The sequence below is a fragment of the Scomber japonicus genome, chromosome 8 (assembly GCF_027409825.1).
Source record: "Scomber japonicus isolate fScoJap1 chromosome 8, fScoJap1.pri, whole genome shotgun sequence".
Lineage (NCBI taxonomy): Eukaryota > Metazoa > Chordata > Actinopteri > Scombriformes > Scombridae > Scomber > Scomber japonicus.
In genome coordinates, this window is record NC_070585.1 from 12,190,214 (window position 1) to 12,213,418 (window position 23,205).

Here is a 23,205-nt window from a genome sequence, read left to right on the forward strand (position 1 = left end):
TTTGTGTGGCACATTTGTGACTAATTTCCATAAATTATTATTGCTTCAATTAATACATTGTGGGACGAAAGACCTCTACCGAACACACTTCTGTATCCAGTTGGCACAGATGCAGAATCTCAACACTGAAATTAATTACAGTGTATGTGCATCACTGTAATCCAGGTCTTTTACTTGCTTTATGCTTATGTACTGACCTCAACCTTGATTTCATAACCCAATTAGGATTTGTTAAACAAAGCAGCAAAAAATTGAATATTGTCTTAATCTGCTTACAAAATATTTAATACCAGGTCAGTGAGGCTGAAAGATTGACAAAAGCTGTGTATCTAAACCATCATTTGAAGAGAGAAAAAAAATCTAAGTAGCTGCTGTTTTAATTAAAGCTCATAATAATGCCTTAGCCCTTGTATGCCACTCCTAGCTGCAGCATTAAAAGACAATGTGGCAGACTCTCAAAGAGGTGCACGCTCAATGAGCTGGCTGGAAAAGACGGGGGCAAAACAGACAGGTACCTGGGGGCAAAGAGTTTCCAGTTGAGATGCTGCCATCCGGACCAGCTTCACTCCCTCCTCGTTGTTGGAGATGGAGCACGCCAGGTTGGCCACCTAAACACAAAACAAAAACAAAACTAGTTTTAGGCACAGACAGCGACTCGGACACAAAGATGTATTTTAAGAGAAAAGAGAAAGAGTTAGACATACAGGAATACGTAATTAAACGTAGATAAAAAGTTTATGATTTATGATTTAGATATTCTTCTCTCAGAAATAGAGCAGATCTGCAATACTACAAAACTATGTGGAATACAAACCCACTGCTGAGGATTAATTTATAAAGCTGCAAAAAATGTTACAACACAATGGCCCAGATGGGAAATATGGGAAGAAAGAGGGGAAACAAAAGCTGTTGAATGAATAAAGTTTTCTATTGATTTCCCAAAAATACAAAAAAAAAAATCTTAAAATGCAAATGTGAGTTGAAGTCTTTAGTTCAAGGATGTGGTTATTCTCGACGACTAAATCACAAGGCTGCCATTCCAGTCCTGGAATCAGAGAGGAAAATATTCCTGACACTTTGAAAACCCGAGCAGCCGAGCGAGAACTGGAGTGCTGAGCTAAGCAAGTCTTGCTCGCTGCTGCCAACCTTTATGGTTTGTGAGTATATTTCCTTGTATTGACCAACAAATCAAAGCTCCCCTGCAATTATTTCCAAATATTAAATCTTTTTCCTTTTTTTTTTGCATCTTCTACAGTAACATTATGCATCTACTCATATTCACAAAAATTTAGGTCAGGGACTTTGAAGATTCCCATTTGTTGTTTGGTATGTGCTGGCAACAATGCTGAAACAGAATGCTTGGGATGTGAGGAACTGTGCCAAAGTGGGATTATCCAATGGACAGAAAATGTGCTGAAACGTAATCAATTTACAAAAGGCTAAACCAACTCTTGATTGCACTGGAGCAGGAACAGGGACTGAAAGGGGTTTTTTTTCACAACCTGGGTCTTATTTCTGTAGTTTCAGCCAACAATCTGTTATATTTTACTCACCAGTTTAATTGCAGAGATCTGGGTCACTGGGTTTTCAAAACCAAATAAATGTCTAGCTATAAACAACAGCTTGGAAAGTCATTTTAGCATTCGCATTCATTTTCTTCTCTTTCCAAGTAAAAAAGGGAAAACAGATATTTTTATGACATGTGTGATCTTTGACTGCTCCAGTTTCTTTCCTTGCTGGATTTTATTGGGTTTTAGCAATTTAACCAGGTTCCCCACAGCTCAGTAATTAAGCCTGAACATACAATGATATTGGACGTAGGAAGAAACGTATGAAAATATGACCCAAGCTGTAAAAAAAAAAAAAAAAAAAAAAGATTCATTTTTCATTAAATGAGCGCTGGTGGTGGAATGCATCTGTGAATGAGAGCGTCTGAGAGCTCCTCTTCTCCTCAATCCTACAAGAAGATACGCGCCCCCATCTCAAAACTCCTGAGCAATTCTGCTGATGAGAAGCACTTATTCCACTGCACCGGTGAAGCACTGAAACATTGATATAAACACATCCTGCATCACTATGCAAACACATGCAGGGACCACAGGTAGCGCATTCACTAACCCAGAGAGTGAGGGGTGAGAGAGTGGTTACATAAAGAAAGGGGGGGTGGGGGGGCATTTTATGGAGAAACCTGTGTTTTTACTTTCGCACAAGCGTTTTCTTACTCTCACTGTTATACCACTGGGGAAAGGAGCCATTTCAGCATAAAGGCACTGGAGGAAGTAATATAAGGAATTTCTAGCCTACAGTCAGCTAATGCTATTCCACTTGCCATGATGGACCATTTAAAGTGTCAGAGGAGTCCAGACCATGTAAATACTCAGCTAAATACACTTGTTTTAAAGTTTCTCTGTCTACACAATAAAACTCTGCTTAATCAGGCTACTACATTATACTAACTGATTCTTATCTCTGTAATAATAATAATAATCCCTGTGAGAACATTTCAGTCCTTTCCGACCTTTATCCTTATGGCTTTATCATGGTGCACAGTTATTACAGTCCCATCTCCTTAACTAGCTTTTAGTGCACCCTGGCAGATAAGAAACATTATTTGTGTCAGTCTCTGTATAACTTGATGAATATTGTGTGGATTTAAATAGATGAGATGACAAACAGCTTGCTGTGATCAAAAGCGTGGCCCACCACTGTGTCATTATTCCAGCATTATGCACCAACAGCAGGTTCAGTGAATCACACAGTGTCTCAAATCTCTGACTAAATCATTTGTATCTGTCTTAAGCAACCAAATTTTAAATGGGTGATAAAATGCAGGCAGAGGGCTGAGGACAGTATTGGAAAACAGGGGAAGATATCAGATTGTAAATATTTCCCCTTGGTTGTCAGGACAGGAAAGAGTAGAGGAAGAGAGGAAGAGGGGAGGAGAAGGTGTTTTGGAGGCTATATATGCAATGTCATCATTCTATTAAATAAAATCTCAGATAAAAATAATAATAATAAAAGGCTTAGAGACCTGAAAATAAGGCAAAGTCAGACTTAAAAGCTGGCAGGTAGAGATGCACTGATCGATACTTTGCTGATCGGCCATGACCAGTGATCAGCTGATGAGTCTCGTATATCTGATTTTTTTTGCTGGTGAAATTTACACACCCACACACATCGTTGATGTGGACGTTCCTCAGCTTGAGTAAAGAAGACAAAAAGCCTGCCATGTGTGATAGCTCTAAATCCAAAATAAGCCATGGAGGAACAAACTGAGAACATTTTGAACTAATTTAATCAAACACTTCAACCTGGCGAGCATGCTTAATTTCAAGAAGCTAGCAAAGATAAAGCAGCTAAAGCTTTTTAAATAGTTCATGTTTCATATGAACATACATGGACATGGCAGTCCCACCCACTATTACCATGTCAATTATCAGTACATCAGTCTATCCACTTAGCGCTGTTTTCAGAGCGCTGTGTCAGTGCTTCATTATCAAATCCATTCTGCTTGTTTATTGAAAGAATGCCCAAATCAATGAAACTCCATCCCACGTTTTCACTGCTACTTTACACCCAGGCACATTCTCACACAGAGCACACACACACGAGCTCTGCTGATGCTCGGTTGTCATTGATGCTCAGATGCCAGGTAGGTGAGTTAAGGTGGGTCGCACACTGTCATAACAAGATGCTCAGGAAATTATTGACGTACTGAAATCGAAGCTTGGCATTTAATAAATGTTAATTTTTTTGTTCGCTTTTCACTCATAGCCTTTTTTGTTACTAAGCCTCTGCACTGACAATAGCATGTGAACACAAAAACAGATTTTAAAAAATGTTTTGTATGCTGCCATTATAGTTCTTAAATGAAAAAATTATAGAAGAAGGAAACAAAATCGTTCTTTTTTTATCAAATTCTTTGGCCAAAACTTGGAATGACCAGGTCAGATAAAAAAATAAATAAAAATCAGAATCAGCCAACAAAACTGCAGTGGGTGCATCTCTACCAGCAGGCGTTTGGCTTAACCAAATGTCTTTCTTACGTTTAATAAAGTAGTTTGTTAATGGTCAAAATATAAAAAAATATTATACTTGGGTAAATTTCTGTGGTAAAATGTATGAAAAAACTGATTTCAGATCAGAGTATTAAAAAAATAAAAAAATCCTGAGTTGGATACCCTCACTATATTCCAGCAATTTCCACGGTTGATCACACTATTTCCCCTGGATATATAGGATCACAGGTCACACTTCAATAGAGGCATCCCTGCATCTTGATTTGTACTGAAAGTCTGTATGACTTATCGTGCCTTTTCAATCTAAAACCTCAAAAGCGAAGCAGAAAGTGCATCCAAATCTAGCATCGACTCGTTTTAATAATGTAAACTAACCCCCAATGTCACTTCCATCCTCCTGCCAGCTTGAGAGCCTTAAAACTCGAATTGATTCCCATTTTTCCATCCCATCCATTCTTCCATCCTCTCATTAGGATAAACAAACGCTTGATTTTTATCATAAGGAGAGAATTCAAATAATTTCACAGCATCAGAGGAGAGCATTACTGATGCTGTTTTTCTAGGCTGCATTATTCCTCTGCTCACTCAGTGCTAAAATCTCCACATCATCCTCCGCGCCCTGGAACTTTTGAGGACATTGCCTTGAGGCAACAAGGCTGAGCTCAGTCCATCTTTCCCCCTGCTCTTAAGATGATGAGTTTCAGCTTAAAAAGGGCCACTGAGGTGACGAAAAACATTCAACCAATGGATTTGCAAGCATATTTATCAGTGTGAATATTTGTTGTGATATTTTCCTTGTAGATTTGACTACATTTCACCACAGTAATAATAGCTATAAGCAACAAAGGTAATAGATAATTGATGGCATGTGGAGAATTGGCCCAACTCCCAAGAGCAAAAGGCTTAAAGGTGGCATTGGCCAAATATTATTTATTTAATTCATTTTGAAATGAAGTGAATAAAGAAAATGACATGCTTCTGTTTGTTAGCTTATATCAAGTCAATCAGTAAGATTTGGCACCGAGTGAAAACCTGGATGAAGTAAAAGCTCTTACTTAGCTTTATGTAATGATATAAATACTACATTCTAAAAAGAAGGCAGCTCTGAAAAACAAGGGCAGAGGAGCTGTTTAAAGGGGCCATCAAATGAATATGGGTCAGTCATAATGTCGCTTTCAAACAAATGTGTGTGAACTAATGGACTATTTGCCTTAGGGCAGCCTACACTTGCACAACTCATGATGTCATACAAACAGAGCCTGTGATTCAGTGGTGGCACTTTGCTGCTCCTACCTCTGAATACAGGACGCAGTGCATTTCCATCATATTCACTGCCTCATGTGACGAGTAACATTTTCTTACTTATCACTAAATTTGCACACATGCAATGTTCATTTACATCTACATCAGACTCTTTTCAAAAGCAATGTATATTACTGTTCAATATGCACATTTCACAATGCATATGCAAGGAAATGTCAACCATTTTCAGTCAGATATGAAAGATATGAGCCCTACTGTGACTTACCTATTGCCCCGCCAAACTATGCATTACTATTGGCTGGTTCTACAGCAATGTTATTATACTGACAAATTAAGCAATGTCAGACTGTGCACTTTTGGTAATGATAAAAGCTAATGCTGAACCATGCTAAGCTAAGAGCTGATCTTAAATGATGATATGTCAACAACTGTGGCTGCTCTGAAAAGCTCTTAGCGACAATGGAGGCATTATAACCTGCAACCTCTGCCTATTTCAGTACAAATAATAAAATATTATTTCCTAGTGATATGTACTGCTGTGTTAGTTACACTACAAACAGTACAACATGACATTTGCATCTGAATGGTAGAACAGTGCATTTTGTCAATGCATCGCTACCACTTGGACATAAACGTTTTACTGATAACATCCTCACTACACTCCAATCATGCAGACGCATCTTTACTTCAATTTACAGCAGCATGAATGAACCGGCGCCTTTCTGCCTCTCTGCACCGTCTTCATGTGCAATTACTTTGCTGTTTTCACTCTGAACATGCCTCAAGATTATTGTAGTTGTCCACATTCATTTCATTTGTGATGTGTGCATTGTCATTATTTTGATAGGATATTGGAATGTGTTTCAGAGGTGCTTAAATGCAACACTGAAATATGTGATACGAGTGCTTGCAGTGCATAAGTTATAAGCTATAATGTGGGTCCCTGCACTTGTTATGTCTAATAATCAATAAGTAGACTTTCACTAGTTACAGGTCTGTGGATACAACTGAGCTACCAAGTAGGTTTGTACTTAGCCAAGTTACTATCAGTATCTTTGTGTGACAGATTTTTATAATCTCTAAAGCTGTCAACTGGTTTTCATTTAACTCGTGTTTATTCCATGAACGTCTGCTATTAAATGTGGTTCTCTTAATCAGACTGTGACAAAATATTTTTGTCTTATTTTAATTAGGACTGGGAAAGCAAAACAGTCCTATCATCATATTGTGATATCAGAATTCATGTTTGGCAAATTAATTAGACAGCACTCATTCTCTTCACTGGAGCTCCTTGAACATGTACGGTAACTAACATTTATTATATACAATTTATTTGCAATAGGAGATATTTTCTGATTCATATTTTTTGGCTCAAACAGAATTGTCAACTCGTTCCACTTGTTTCCATCTTCAGTCTCCAATCTAATCAATTTCTGTGGAGCAGGGGGATTCAATTGATCATCACTCCAGCTGGTGGGTGACGCGGTGGATGATGCACTAAGAGTTGGGCAGGGCTTGGTTTTGGCTTGCCTATTTTCAACATGGCTGCCAGGTCACATATTTTCTCATGTTAAAGCTTAAAAAGGTCACTAAAATATGTTTCTGAAAGCATATTTTAAGAAATGCTGTAACAGAACCTTCATTCATATTTGATCAGGATTGCCTAGTTTTACTCCTTCTTGGTTCCAGCTCACAGCTTGGCAACTACTTGACAACATCTTGACAACTACGTTGGTCCCACCCGCGACACTGATTGGATCGATCGCTTTTTCAGCTGACAAACCGCTGTTTCGTGTCAAGATGTCAGGCGGACAGAATCAGTCAACTCGACACAATGGAGCGGGCAGGTTCAAAGGTCTGGAACCACACAGGAACATCTTAACAAGAATTATATACATAAGAGCCAGATCCACTTCAGACATAGAGATTAGCCTAGTAATCAAATAGTTTTGGCTAAAAGACTTGATAATGAAAAGCAGCTACCTTTTTTATGCTTAGATGACACTACACAACAATCTACTACTTCATTGGGAAAGGAAATCCATCAAATCTAATAGTGTTTCAAACTTTTGTCATTTAATGCCACTGACCCGTAACTAGAGCTGTGCATTGTGTTCTTCCTGTAGCCCAGTGGTATCATAAGTAGAGGTAGTAGTGGAGCATCAGGGGAGTCCACCGATGACATGCTCTAATGCCATTTCTGACACTCGGGTCCTCTGGAGCGACTTAAAGGTCTACTCCCCAACGTGGTCCCCTTTTCCCTCTGATGCTTAAGAGGCTTCCCCAGTGAATGCTTATGTTGCCCTGCTCTCACTACACCAACTGATCCAGCTACACTCATGGTCATCTGCCTGTGGGGAGAAGTCCCTTTCAAATGTCAGCGAATGTCTCTGACACAGACGTTCAAGAAAATTGAAGAAAAGACCATTAATGAGGACAGCTAATGTTCCTGTTCGCTTGTCTCCCATCTGAGGTCATCACTGTGCCTAGAAGCTTACATCTGCATCTTTGTTGCCATTTGTACAACACTAAAGAGTAAAAAAAAACAAAAAACAACCTCAACTTTCAAAACACATGCTGATCTGTTAAGCTGAGTCGAGCCAGTGAGAAGATTTTAGGATTTGTCTTTGTAAGTATCGCTATTGCAGACACGTGAAGTTGGTCAGATAAATGTGTACGTCAATCTTTTGCTGCGAGGATGACATTTTCCCCCAGAGGTAGCACTTCTTCTTTGGAGTCGTTTCACCCAGTTACACTTAAAAACTGTATTTGTTGCTATAACCACACGTTCTGTTTCTCTGTTCACAAAATCTTCAAGCATCATTTTATAATCGGCCTTCAACTGACAAAATGCTGCTATAAAGAGAGTGTGTGAGAGAGAGAGAGAGATTGAGAGACAGGCAGAGAGAGTGAAAGACAAAAACAGCAGCCACAGAAAATCATTTCAATGTTTATGGTTTAAAGGAATACCAGATTGCTGTTTTGTAAGGCACTGTAATCCACAAGTTTTATCGCTAGGGAATCTCTGAGAACACAACCTCGAAGAGAGAACAGAGGAGCTGGATGAAGGCTGGTGTTTACTATATGCTAAGCTAAACTGTCCGTAACAGATGGGCTGGAGAAGAGAAATGTGAATGTTCTGTATTTGAGGAGGCATCAGGTTTTGACTGTGAAAGCTGTCACAACTCCACCTTACCTCTATCAGCTTGTTGGCGTGCTCGCGGAACACCTGCGCGTATTCCTTGACTTCTTTCTCGTTGCCGTTCTTGGCGGCTTCGATCAGGACCAGGAGGGGGACGTTGGTCTCCAGGAAGGAGTCGGAGACATGGTCCATTACAGCCTTACGCAGCTGTGAAGAGAGAAATTTTAAAAAGAAAAGAGAAAAGACAACGTTAGAATAGTAAATCCCCCAGCAGCTATTCAGTGACATCTTACAGTTCAGCTTGTTGAGCCCTCTATACACAAGACAGATAACACAAAGACATACAGGATAGGTATTCAGTTAGAGTATTAGTATATTTGCTTTGGTGCAGAATATATTATGTGTGCACTTTTTTTAAATGAATGTCTCAGTGAGCAAAATACTCCCAGATGAAAAGACAAGGCAAAAAAAAAAAGACAGGAAAACACAAACCTGTCTGCGAAGGTCTCTGGTCTTCTTTGTCATCCTGTCGATGGCTGTGTTCAGAGCATCACTCCTGTCTTTCCTTCCAGCCTGAAACATAGACATGAAAGAGGAATTAGTCATTGCACACAAAAAATACTGCTGTGTCACACTGAATTTATTTAACTTGGGTCTCGACTTGAATTAAAGGCAACAATGAACAATTCTACATTCACTCTGTACCTTCAGGATGTGCACATAATGGCAATATTTATAATTTCAAGACATGTATCTCTCTCACGGGTTTAAATTTTAGTTTACTTGTATATGCTCGCTCTCTCTTCTTCTCTAACTTTTTTAGACTAGTAATAGCATTTAAGATAACCAAAATGTTGTTTAATGCTATTATCCAAGTCTCTTTAGCTTACATTTTAGTGTTACCTTACAAGAAATTGCAGTACAATTCTAATATTGTAAGTAGGCTGTAAAAAAAAAAAAAGAAGAAAAGAAAAAGATTGCTGACAATCAGGATTTTCAAAAGGCCGTGCTTTTCCCATCAACTCCACAAACAGAGTGGCATTTTCATCCTTCTTGAGGTTGTAAAGCAACAGTTTGGACAGAAAATACAAAACTATGTTGAATAAGTATGCATTCAAATGTAACCACATCAGTATGGACATGGTCGAGGGTTAGTTCATAAATACAAAGCAGCTGTGAAATATTCATCACCAATGATGTAAAGTAACACTGTAAATAATGTGCTCATGTCTTCCCCAGATGTCTAATATTAATATCATCAAAGAGGAATTTTGGTAGATTAAAAGGCTGCAATTCACTATACATGGCTAACAGTGTAAATTATGCACAGTCAGAAACATTTCAACACTATTGGCAGCAGTCACACAGCTAAGCGCTAAGCAGTAGTCAAAGCCCTAACCACAGCTCTCCACAGAGCACAGAGATGTTCAGTGACATTCTGCAAACTGCTCAAGCTTAAGTTGAAAATCTAAAACTTTCAGGAAGGATGGGGGGATGGAGGAGAGAGAGAGTGGGGAGACAGAAAAAGAAGGGGGGTAGGAGAAGAGAGAGAGAGAGAGAATAATAAAATTAGAGAAAGATTAGATGAACAGGAAAGGGCAACAGAGAAAAGGCAAAGAACCAATTCCACTCTGTGCTTTTCAACCCCCTTATAATGTTCAAATAAGCTGCGACATAACACCATGGGTGGTGGTGGTATTGACCTGTCCCATCCCCCCTGCCCTCTGGGAGGGTGTGTGCAAGTTGGGGGGGTGAGGGGGGGGGGGGGGGGGGTGTAAATAGTTAGGGGCCAGGGAGCTCCAACGGCACTAATCCCCTGTGATTTTTTTGCCGGTTGGATGCAGTGCAGTGGTAGGGCTTTAGTCTGCTCTGCCCCTACTCTCTCAATCCTATTTCATTCATGCCTAGCCTATATTTCATTTCCACGCCAGAGGCTTCTAAAGCACTTCTTCAGGTGCTTATTATGGAGGCAGTTTCTCTGCGGCATTTTTTATGATACTCAAGTGAGTCTCTATCCATCTCCTTTGGGACAGATTTAGGAACATCCCTTTTCTACAAACCACTAGTCCAATGGATTATGGAAAAATTCTATGCAAATATAGCACAGGAAGTAGACTTATGGTATAGAAAGTATACCCCAGTGTTAAATGATCACAGAGTTTTACAATACTGCTTTTTCATAGCTCGGCAAGGTCACTTAATTTGACATGCATTTATAATTTCACACATTTACTCACTTCTCTAAAACTGCTTTTTAAACATCTTTACTTCCATATTAAAAGCTGGTGCATGTCAAATCCAGAGAATATCAATCATGCCCCTCTGAGACTTAAGCGTTTTTTTTTCTCCCCATGTTTTCCCACTCTAACATTTGTGCACATTTTCCCAGTGGGAGATGTAGTCTACTACAATAAATGTGCGACATGTGCATGTTGGTAAAGTGACCCGGAAAGTCACAGCCAGATGCATGTTTTGTTCTAAGACCTGAAAAATGATGTAATAAAAATTAGGGGGCATAATTTCAGTAATATCCATGAAGTTCTCAGCACAGTTCACTGACTTTGTGATCCAATTTAGCTTTAGCAGTATCTGCTATCACCTTCTGCCAAAGCCCACGAGAAAGAAGTCAAGTTCTTTCTTTTAAGTAGAATCGTTCTTTTTAACAAGATCCATATAAAATAACAGAAGGTTAATCAATTGAATATTTAATTTATAGCAAGGTAGAGTGTAGCAGTATCCAGAAACCTGAGGTCATGTTTAAGTGAAAGATGCATGAGTTAAATAAAAGAATAACAGAGGGTAGGAGTGCTAAAAAACTATCTAGTTCTGGGCTGATTGAAATCTAGTTCATTGCAGCTACCCTCACACCCTTCTCAACCCACATTAAATAATTAAGGAAAAGTCTGAATTTTCATGCACTGAATTACAGACATCATATTCTGTTTAGAACTCTAAATGCTACTGAAATATAGCCGTCTGTAGCAGCCACAAATCAAGGCCGGTTGCTCAATGCTAAAAAAAAAAAAAAAAAAAAACCTTAAAAAAAACATTAGTGGGATACTTTAGTTACTTTGATCTTACCTAGTGGTTCACACCCTCGAGCTAGTATTTGGCCTTGTCTGTTACATGTTCAAAGCTAGCCTAATTTTTTTTTCCTTCTGAGCAGCTGGTCATACATCACATGCCAGTGCTCAAAAATTAAAGCACTGCACTCAGGAAATGTAAATTATGAATAAAAAGACACCCCATGTTACCACTGCTATAGCATAGTCCCTCCTCTACAGACATATATGGCAATGCAGAACAGCTTTTCTAAACCACCCTTGTGTTTGTTGTCGAGAGCAACATGTTACAAAGTATATTTTGCTTTGTTGTGTTTTGTTTATGTCTGTAGTATACCTTCATATATAGTGCATGCACAACAACAGCCGGGCGAGACTGAGATTTACAACTGTGGTTAATTTCAACAGAAAGCTGCCGCAACACGTTCAAGATATCAATATTCTGATGGTGACGAGCCAGTGGGAGGGAACAGGGGTGGGGGTGGGGGGGGGGGGGGGGGGTAGCAGGAGGGAGGTGGAGGAAGACTGAGGTGCACAAGCAGTGCGTATGAGGCGGAGAGCAAGTGACTGAGCGAGAGAGCGAGAGGGTGTTTGTGTGTGTGGGAGAGAAAAAGAGAGAGAGAAACAGTAGTGATGATCGACGCCAGGCTGCCACCACTCTGTAGCAGTGAGTGGCTGCAACAAAAAGCACAGAATAACATCCCTGACTCCCTGCTCTGCTTTTTTTTCCCTCTTTCCCTGCGTCTCAGCTAGCAGACGAAGGGCTCCGCTCACAACTCTGCAGAGGCTATGCCGAGACTGAGCCGGCGTCGGAAGCAGGATCTCTGGCTGCCATCAACAAGTTAGGGTTGGAAGACCACCGCCATGAAAGAGGAGCACTTGATCTTCAATTAACCATCTGAGCTGACATCATTGCGGTGCAAGGGAAACAAAAGGTTAAAAAAAGAAAAAGAAAAAAAAGGAGAGGAAGGGGGGGGGTCTGTTCACTGGAGTCGCTCTGGATGCAAGTGATCAACTTAAAAAAAATATATATAAATATATTCCAAGGATTCGTGGGATGAAGGAAAAGATTCAACCCTTTCTTTGAGCTTGGATTTTATAAGACTCAAAGCAAAATAACAGGAATAATCATCATCTTGGGACATGGAATTTCATATTTTGTTTCATTTGGGTGGGCTCAGAATTGCTTTATTTCCAAAGAGGCTGATTCCTTTTGTGCTCACTCAAAAGGGTTTTTTCCCTTTGGATTTTTCTTCCATCTGGTTGCTCCAAGAGTCTGCGGAAAAGGACAGTTGAATGCAGCCTCCGATGTGCACAAAAGAATGGGTAAGTTAGCCCCTTTATATGGCAGGTCTGGACATGAATAGGGAATACGAGTCAGAGCGAGGGAGGATGAAGACTAAAAGCTCTTCAGCCTAGTCTATTTACTGCAACTGTCCTTCATTTTTTTTTCTCCTTCAATGACACAGGAGTTAGTCATAGATACATTTTAATTAGCATTTGTATCTTAAAAGAGACCTCTACAGTAATGACAAAAGACTAAAGAAAACTAAAAATTCAGGACGTATATGAGCTGCTCAAAAATGTATAGAAAATTACAAATTGACATTTGCATGAATGTCAGTTACCAGCAGAAAAATTGTATTTAACACAAACTACAGAGCACAAAATATGAACAAATCAGGCTTAATATAAAAGGCAATAGAGTGGAAACAAGACCAAGCTCATGGATGTAAAGGATCATCTTTGACGCCTGTGTAAATGACTGTCCATTAAATCTGAGCTCAAAGAAATCATGTTTACATCCACTGTGAAAGTTGTCATGTGAAATACCTTAACCGCTGTATGTATGGCAGAGAACGAGCACAGATACAAAAACCACAATCACCACTATGAATTAGTAATAAGTGCTCTGCAGAGATTAGCTTTCCCGCCCCACAGTTCATTTTCTTATCTTTGAACCCACCCAGGTTTCCATTCAAGGTGGCCAATGGTGGGACCTGCACCAGCGGCTCTGTGTCTGTGTGTGATCAGCATGCTCCTGGTGTGCCTGCTGCCTCCTGCATCATGCACAACCTGCCCTCAAAAATGCCGCTGTGAGGACCTGCAGTTCTACTGCGACACCCAGGGGCTACAGGCACCCCCAGATGGCGTGGACAAGGGGGCCCTGGGGCTGTCACTACGCCACAACAGCATCACTGAGCTCAGCCCGGATCAATTCTATGGCTTCAGCCAGCTCACCTGGCTTCATCTAGACCACAACCAGATTACCACGGTACAAGAGGATGCCTTTCAAGGGCTCTACAAGCTAAAGGACCTCAATCTGAGCTCCAATCGTATCACCAAGTTGCCCAACACAACCTTCATCCACCTCATCAATCTCCAGATTCTGGACCTGTCCTTCAATCAGATGACCGCATTGGAACCAGAACTGTTTCATGGACTAAGGAAGCTCCAAATACTTCACCTTCGCTCCAATTTACTTCGCACCACACCTGTTCGGGCATTCTGGGACTGTCGCAGCCTGGAATATCTGGGCTTGAGCAGCAACCGTCTACGGAGTCTGGCCCGAAATGGATTTGCTGGGCTCATTAAGCTTAAAGAGCTCCACTTGGAGCACAATCAGCTGACAAAGATCAACTTGGCCCATTTCCCTCGCCTAGTTGCTCTCCAGTTTCTATATCTGCAATGGAATAAGATCAACAACCTAACATGTGGCATGGAGTGGACCTGGACCACTTTAGAGAAGCTGGACCTCACAGGAAATGAGATCCGTGTCCTGACACCTGATGTGTTTCAAACGCTGCCAAATTTAAAGATTTTGCTGCTGGATAACAACAAACTAAGCAGTCTGGATCCCAAAGTCATGGATATGTGGCAGTCTCTGGGTACCATTGGGCTGTCTAGCAACCTTTGGGAATGTACCAAAAGGATTTGCTCTCTGGCCACTTGGCTAAGCACCTTTAAGGGTAGGTGGGAACACTCCATTCTCTGCCAAAGTCCTGAGTATGCCCAAGGTGAGGAGATACTTGATGCCGTTTATGGATTCCAGCTTTGCCAGAATTTTTCAGCGCCGGTTATTCAGACCATTAGTACAACAACAGACGCTACTACAGCTGCAGAGATCACAAGCTCCTTGTTTGGAATTATGCAGCTGACCACGACGCAGGACTATGCAGAGGATTTTGGGAGCTTTACCACAGTCACAACCACAACAACCACAACACAAACACCACGCACTGCTCAAGCAACGACCACCACAGCGGAAGAGGCAGCTGTAACGGATGACTTCTCGGCAATGGACAACACTGTTATGACTCATAGGGTTATCATTGGAACTATGGCCCTTTTATTTTCATTCTTTTTCATCATTTTCGTTGTGTATATCTCACGGAAGTGCTGCCCTCCCACCTTGCGTCGGATACGCCACTGTTCGGCTATCCAGAACCGCAGACAGATGAGGACCCAGCAGCGGCAGCCTATGGCAGATCTAGCTACACAGGTACCCTATAATGAGTATGAGCCCAGCCATGAAGAAGGGGCACTCGTGATCATCAACGGCTATGGGCAGTGCAAGTGTCAGCAACTGCCTTACAAAGAGTGTGAAGTATGAACTCTTATTTATTCCTAGAGCATATGGTTTACCATTTGACCATTTCAGATGATACAGGGTTTGCTTTTTTGATTTTTTTTCCAGTTTATGTAAAAAGCATAATTTCTACAAGTGAGATTTGAGAATATGTGAGAAGTGTTGAATGCTACAATGACAGAGGTTGGACATGACAGTTTAGGGATGATGTAGAGATAGTCACAAATTTATTTTTCTATGAATGCAAGGTTGTTCATATCAGGCAGGGGCAATCATTTTAAACAAGAAAATTGTAAACTGTGAGATTTGTCTCCACATTGTCTCTATATTCTGCAGCACAGAGAAAATACTTAGCCAAATGGCCCTCTGCTAACAGAATACATTAAGTGGAGAAATGTGATTTACGTCGTTTTTTCTTCTTTTTTTAAATATTTGAAATCATCCTTTTAACTGCACCACAGGCACTGTAAGCCAACCACACTCAATCACTGCAGTAAGCAAATTGGATCGATTTATCAGAATGTTTTTGTTTTTGTAGTTTCATTGTTTTGGGAGAACTATGATACATTAAAGGCCACTTTCAAATTCTGATTTATTACAGATAAATACATGTCTTTATTGTTATATTACAAAACATAACTCCTCTCCAGAGGAAATGAGAGCCTATTTAGTATATACCAATTATAGTGCTTACCAAATCAGACATGAGTCAGTTAGGGAAGTCTGTAAGCTTCCATCATATAAAAAGGCTGTTTCCTGTTTAAAGAACTTATTTGGGCAGCCCATCCCAAAAAAAATTACCCTTAGCCAAAAAGGGATTGTTTTTGTTCTTTCCAAAAAAAATTCTATGTGGAAGTGCAACTAGAAGTGATTACTATTTGAAAAGACTGCTGGAATAGTGAATTTATGTTCAATTATATAAATTGGAAAATGACCTCTTTAATCAGATGTGAGCTCCTAAATGCAATGCAGTTTTGCAGCTGACTCTCAAGTTGTTCAGTGCTGGAGCTCCCACACACCAGGCCCTACCACCACTAATACATTCTGAACCTGTGGGAAACACTAAACATTGTTCCTCTATGGTTATTTTCCAATTTTCTCCACTCCTTAGAACAAATATGGATTATTTCCTCACCTTGGACATCAAGAACAGAATTTATAGACCTTTAAATGAATAAAAACATGTATATGGTTTCTCTGGCTCTTAAACACCATACACACTGTGACCATATTTCCAACAGCTTAACATAGCAAGTACAGTTTGCTGATTTGTCATTATATACCAGGATCAATATACAGACGAGCTAGTGTGAGGTGTGAAAGTAGCAAGTGAAAGGGTAATGAACAGCGCAAATGCCAGATAGGAGACAATTTCATTCTGAAAATAAAACCTTTCCCGGTAGCCAAGGCTCTTTACTGCTTACACACTAATCAGAACTGACAGGCTCAAGATTGAACCAATTAAGGCAAGGCAAAAAGAATCTAATATTCTGTCACCCACACCAGTGATCCAGCAACATTTAGCTTGTTCAGCCACTCAAAAATAGTCCTCATACAATCACCCTCCACACCAACATCACTGGATCTCTTAAGACACGTTTCCTCTTGAAGATACTGGCTCTCATTTACAGTCTTAAAAAAGGGGTTGCGATACATAATACTATGACACAGTAAGCAGTCACAAGTGTCAAGTTAAACTGCGGTCAATACCCTGAAAGCAAATGGAGATCCAGTGATAAGCAAACAGCAAGCCTGGGTCAGGACACATTTGTATGCAGCAGGGAGAGGATGTGCATTAGCATCAGACTAAAGCTGCTGCCGCAGCTCCGCACTTCTTTGTGTTCAGTTTGGTGGTGGGGGCAGGGTGAAAGAGAGAGGGATTGAGAGGTATTGATGGGATGGTGGAGAGGGGCAACTATGGGGTAATGTCTTAGTTTATCAAAACCAGTGAGCATCTTTCTGGCCATGTGACGGTAGCAGAGAATCCAATGATGAATACTGACTGACAGCAGCTTTTGCTTGAAATGCACTCACCTCACCACACAGCAGAAACTATTTCACTTCTAGTCAACTGACAAACTGTCTGATGTTTGGATGGTAAAAAAAAAAAAAAAAACTTTTAAAACTGTAAATCAGGTCATTGTATTTTCCCAGCAGTTTCATTTGTGTTTGACAAAGTCCACCATTTAGATGGCAAGATGCTCCTGATAGCACAGCACCTTGAAGTGAGTTATCTGGTTTTGAGCAATTAGGATACAGCGCATTAGCAAGTGTCTCCTAGAGGTAGCCAGGAGGTACCATTTGTGGCTTTGTCTCTTTGTTGAACATGTCAAAAATTTGGCTTTCAACTTCCAAATGAATGCTTTTGTCAATTTGCTTCCACACATGCTCATATGCCTACATCAACTTCTGAAAAGAGTGTTTGTGTGAACCAAAAATTGTTACACTTCACCTTTGAATTAAATGAGAAAAAAACAACACTGCATACACTGATCATACTAAAGCCAAGCAAGTTCACTTTGTTTCTAATTTTGTTTTATTCCAGCTTCGCACTGCTTTTACTATTGCCCTTCTAATCTGTCTTGCATGTTCAAAAGTCTAAATTGAGTTGAATATTTCTTACTGTCATTCAGCAAACATTATGGAGAGACCTCATTTTTGATAACAGCAAAAATGGGGGTGTATGAGGCATTCCAATAAAGTTCTGTCAACCATTTGACATTTCACTGTTTAAGACTACGGTTGTACTAAGTGACTAAAAATTCACAAAAATTTGTAGAAATATGCATCCCTTTGCACTTTGGCTCTTTGTAAACTGTTTTGTTTCCTCTTGTCATCCTCTAGCCCTCGTCCCCATCCTGCCTAAAATAAAAAAAAAAAAAAAAAAAAAGAAAAACAAGTGAACCAATCCCCTCTCTCTTACCCAACCTCTTTGTGCAAAATGAATGCTTTTCTCTTACCATTTTCCTTTTGTATTGTAATATGTACAATTTCATATCTGTATAGTGGATAAGATGTGCCAAACGGAAAAAAAAAAAACATTTTCCCCTTAAAACATATATTTTTTAAATAAAATGGTTATAATTTACAGTGTTTGCTAACTGATGGATGCTCACAACTTGGTTTTGTGTTTCATTACATTTTGGTTCGATGTTTTAGTCATTAGCACTTTAAAAACCTCCTTAAGCAAAACAAATCAAACCAATCCTTAATGAAGTTGAAAGGTAACAGTATATTGTGAATACCTCTGACAGTATGTGTCAATTAGAACTAGAATTTCTCATAAATTTGTTAGACACAGTTTAACGCACAAAAGGTTAAGGGATTAATTCTATCCTATTTCCCTTCCACCTATGCATGTCAATATTATAATTAGGATATCATCCAGTTTACAAGGCTTTGAGAAAAATATATATATATAATTACATTATTAAGCAGGACTCGTGTCTTGACTTAAAAATGGGAAAATGTCAACATGGACCCAGTTAAATAAACACTGTGGGTTTCAAAGTGTTACCCTAATACCAAGTGAGGGTCCACAATGTTAAGTATTCTGCAGTCGATGGCAGGAAGAGGTCCTACAAGCTTCAATAGAAGGCTGCAACTATGGATTATCTTAGCGATCACTTAATTTGTCACTTATTAATGACCAAAACTCAAAAGGTATCACTTTAATAAATTATGTAAAACAGAGAAAAGGGTAAAGCAAATGTTTCTGGCTTCACAGAATGACCATATTGGAAAATAAACTAAGTTAGCATTTCAGCACAACCTTTTCTGCCAAGGTTTGTCATACAAAGATTTAAAAACAAAAAAAAAACAATATGGCACAGACTTAAGATTTTGGGATGCTTGCTGACCTGTGTACATTAATTTTCTATTGGCAACACTTTGTTTTATTATAAATGTATAAATCTATAAGATTTGCTATTAATGCTGATTAACAACTGTCAGGCAAATTGAACATGTGACAATGTTGTAGAATAACTAACCAAAAACTGACAAAAATGAAACTAGATGAAGTATGGCAAGGCAAATGTTACAAATGTTAGAGAGGTAACAGTTACAGATTAGCATTACATATGTGGGCTTTTATTAAAATGCCAGAGGTTTAACAGTGTGAACATGGCAGAAACAACCTGCACAGACACAGCTTTATGTTTGATGTTGAGCAGATTGTAAGCCTACATGTCTACAATTTCTACCATGTAGCAGTTAGAGACAATGAAGTCACAGAAAAGTCACAGTCGCAAAATATTGATGGATATATTAGTGACCACAGCATAAAATAGATTTCACCCATGTCCAATGTGATTGTCTGTTACAATGTTGAGATCAAAGTCATCTCTCCATATGTCAATGAAGCAGACCAAGTAAAAAATGAATTACCCCTTTGTGTGAAAAATGACAATTTCCACATATTATATTTACATAGTAAGTATATTGCAGGAAGGGAGACACCATAATACAGCTATGTATTACGTATGCAGTGAGTCAAATTCTTTAAGCTGATTTTTTTGTCAGGATATATATTTTTAGCATAACCCACTCACATATATAACATCCAGTGGAGACCAGAAGCAGCCTGTGTATCTTCCATATGCCTAATAGACAATCTTTCTCCAACTTTTAGAGGTATCAGAGTCTCTATTCCACATGCAGCAGTTACAAGTTGCATATAGAGTCTAGTCAACTTGTTGAAATAGGACTTTGGGTGATAAAGTAGGATACTGCAGTGCTGGTCCTTTTCTAGCTTATCAAAAAGTCCAAATAACAAGTCAATCTACACCAAAGAAAGAGAATAACTGTTTTCATTAAAGGCTTCAGACTGAAAGTTTCAAGTATACCACTTTACTTAGATGTATCATTCATGTGAAGTCAGATTACATCAAGCAGTTTGGAGTGTTGAACGATGCAAACTTTAAGAGGAAAACAGGCTGATCCAAGACACATCTAGAAAATTCCTTCTAGGAGGGATATATTGATCTGGAAATACCTCCCTAATGAATTTACCGCTTAAGACATTCAAAGCTATTCCTCAACCATTTCAGCACACTGCAACTTCACTTTTCACATAAATGAAGAGCATGTTGTCAGCATCTTCAATATATTGTTTGGATTCTAAAAAAAAAAAAAAAACATCTTTCCTCAAATCAACAACATTAGAAAAGTCTACTGTAGATTCAAACAAATCTTTAACTCCTCAATACATAATTTAAATCCAACAGACATGATTAGAGCTGCCTACAGAGCAAATACAGCTGTGACTATTTTAACAAGCAATTCAAAAGATGTTGATGCAATAATTTTAAGCCCCAGATCAACAGAAGTGACTTTGAAAATCAGTCTTTTCAGCAACAGCATAACATAACTTTGAAGATTAATGCTACAAATTGCCAAAATGGTTCACTCACTCACACGCAGGCCCCATTTATTTAGCTTTGTTTTAGTTTTCCTCTCTGTGAAGTCCAGCTGTAAAGCGGCCAACTGGGAACAATCACTAGACTCCAGATGGGCAGTCTGTCACTGGTGCCACCAACCCAGGACCAAAACTGTGAATTCCAATTTAAAAGTAACAGGACTGGGTCTAAACCTAGTCCATGGCTGGACCGTTTACAGTCAAGCTATGGTCAATAAAAATGATATAAATATTGTTGCAAGGACAATACTGTCCACTCATATTATGGAATGTTTAATTTGAAAAAACTTAACTAACTACCCCTGCCTTTATGTTTCTATCTGTAGATGTCTTTAAACATATAATCTCATCCATATGTTTATGTAGGATTAGCATGTCCACCAACTGTGTGACTTAATATCTGCGCTGTGACTTTCAAAGCTCACAAACACAGTAAACACACTCACTCGCCAAGCCTGATGCTGTTAAACCGGAACCACCACAGCTACATCTTATTGTTGTACAGTCTATGGTGCTCCTGTCAGTATTGGAGCCACACTTTGGCTGGTAAATGTATGTTTTTATGACAGCACTGCTAGAGTGAACTGCCCTTGGGGCTCCACTGTAAAGGCCCCGTGAGGACATAATTAAAAGTGTTTGCACCGATTAATTTTGAGCAACCGATGGGAAACACATTGGCTGGCAAACTAATAGTGTAACTTCATCACTCAGTGAGTCAGTCAATCCGTGGCAGACACTTGGGGTTATAGGGTTGGTCCGAGGCCAGTCCAGCAAATAAATAGATGACTAACAATATACATATTAATGTTTCACGGTCCTGTTCTGAACAGTTCCCACAACTACATGATTTCATCCAGTGGTTAGCATGCCTGACAGCTACAAACTGTTTCTTCGAATACAGATCGGGACCTATCTGTGTCAAGTCTGCATGTTCTCCCCATGTCTACTTAGTTTTCATGCTGGCGCTTGAGACACGCAGGTGAGGTGAATTGGAAACACCCTACAGGCAGTCAGTGTGAACTAGGGTTTGAACACGTTTTGTTTATGTTGTTGGTTGTTGTTATAGAGCAGTAACCTAGCCCAATGTGTACTTGGACAGGCTCCAGTCCCCTAGGCACTCAACAAGACATATGGTGTAGATAACAATTGGATGTCTTTAAATGTCATATCACATAAACATAAAAAATGCTGAGAATGTGTTGAACACTCTTAAGTCGGAAAACTGAATTTTTTGAGTACCACCTCAGTGATTTAGATGCATCAGATGTGAATCACTGCTGTTCCCAATCAATTATATTACATAATTACATATATTACATATTGTGTTCTTAATTTGCAATCAAGGCTTAAGAGATGTGAAATTTCTAGCATATTTATGTGTTAAAGCTAGGGTGCTGGACTAAATGAAGGTCTGTTACGTTTAAGCCCTTGCCAAACGAGTTGACACAATGCTGATTAACCCTATCACCGCCAGGTAAATCTCTGTGTATTTCAAAGTATATAAGAGACTTTAAATCTGGTGTCTGTGGCGACTGTCCTGCACTGGCACACCGATAGTGATGCTTTTTACATCTACCACTACTGGTGCTGTCAGTCCAGCTGCATGAAAATTGGTTTGCAACTGTCAACTGTGTCTGAAATGTGAAAAAAATTATGTGCACAATCAATCCAAAATGGATCCACACATTAAATCTGAACTGTACAGTATAGTGATACACAGATGAGATACATAATTGAACTCTATTGTAATAAAAACTAGAAGATTAATTTTGTTTTTTAGAAATCTCCAATTAAGAACAAGAATGCATGATGAAACAGATTTGTGTGCATAAAAGGGATATTGGGGGGAATTAAGTAATCCCAAGGGTCAAACTGAGTTTTTTATGATGGAAGGAAAACCGCAGTTAAACTACAGCAATTGCTTTATTTGGTGACAACATATTGTGACTCAGACTGTACAACAAAAGAGGACCAATCAATCACCAATTAAATATTCATCTGAAGGAATACATATCTATTAACATGTAGAGACAAAAGCTGTCATACATGCCAATGAAATCACCTAAGAGCAAAAAGCACAGACAAGCTCAAAAGAACAGTAAGTGCAGGTCTTTCATGAGTTAACTTCATTCTGGATGAAAAAGGTGGCGTTCAGTCATATCACAAAATGTCAATTTTTGAGGTCATGGCATTTGAGGTGGGGGGGGGGGGGGTGCATCTCATCTACCTGCCATCAGAGCCAATCAAAAGCCCAGAATCCACACCTAAAGATCAAGGGCCAGGTCTGGGAGCCATTGCCTGATGGGCGGTTACTGACAGACCAGTGTTTTATGGAGGCTGTAAATATACGAAAAGCCTTGGGGACACTAAATCTTATCCTTGTTACATTGTGTGGACTGTAATTTCTTTTTATTATGCATTTAAATCAGATTACAACTAGATACACTGAACTATTCTCACACTGGTCTCACAATAGATCCAGCATCTTTGAACTGCCTCCAGTTTTTTCAAAATCATGGGCACAAAGCCCCACATTGGGCAATTCCACTATGTTTTCCTGTTATACTTTCCTACCCTGGACCTACATTCACCCTGCTAATATGTTATACATCTATCCCAGCATAAATAAGACGTCATAGAAATTACCAACTGTCATCACCATTAGAGCCTCACTGGTGCTTTTCAGCAAAGACGTGAGTAATGTAGATATA

The 23,205-nt window shown here is 39.4% G+C and overlaps 2 protein-coding genes across 4 annotated transcripts in view; one reads left to right on the plus strand and one right to left on the minus strand.

The window, feature by feature from the left end:
- Window positions 1-23,205, minus strand: part of ctnna1 (catenin (cadherin-associated protein), alpha 1) — an 84,146-nt gene that overhangs the window by 31,229 nt on the left and 29,712 nt on the right. For all 3 annotated transcript variants that reach the window (XM_053323378.1, XM_053323377.1, XM_053323376.1), the window contains exons 8-10: window positions 8,917-8,997; window positions 8,479-8,631; window positions 516-608 (exon numbers count right to left, since the gene is read on the minus strand). In XM_053323378.1, coding sequence (XP_053179353.1) covers window positions 516-608; window positions 8,479-8,631; window positions 8,917-8,997 — 327 coding nt within the window. The remainder of the gene's footprint in view (window positions 1-515; window positions 609-8,478; window positions 8,632-8,916; window positions 8,998-23,205) is intronic.
- On the plus strand, window positions 10,848-15,099 carry lrrtm2 (leucine rich repeat transmembrane neuronal 2). Its single transcript, XM_053323974.1, has 4 exons — window positions 10,848-10,859; window positions 12,236-12,327; window positions 12,760-12,812; window positions 13,457-15,099. Exons 1-4 carry the CDS (start codon window positions 10,848-10,850, stop codon window positions 15,097-15,099), a joined length of 1,800 nt encoding a protein of 599 aa, XP_053179949.1.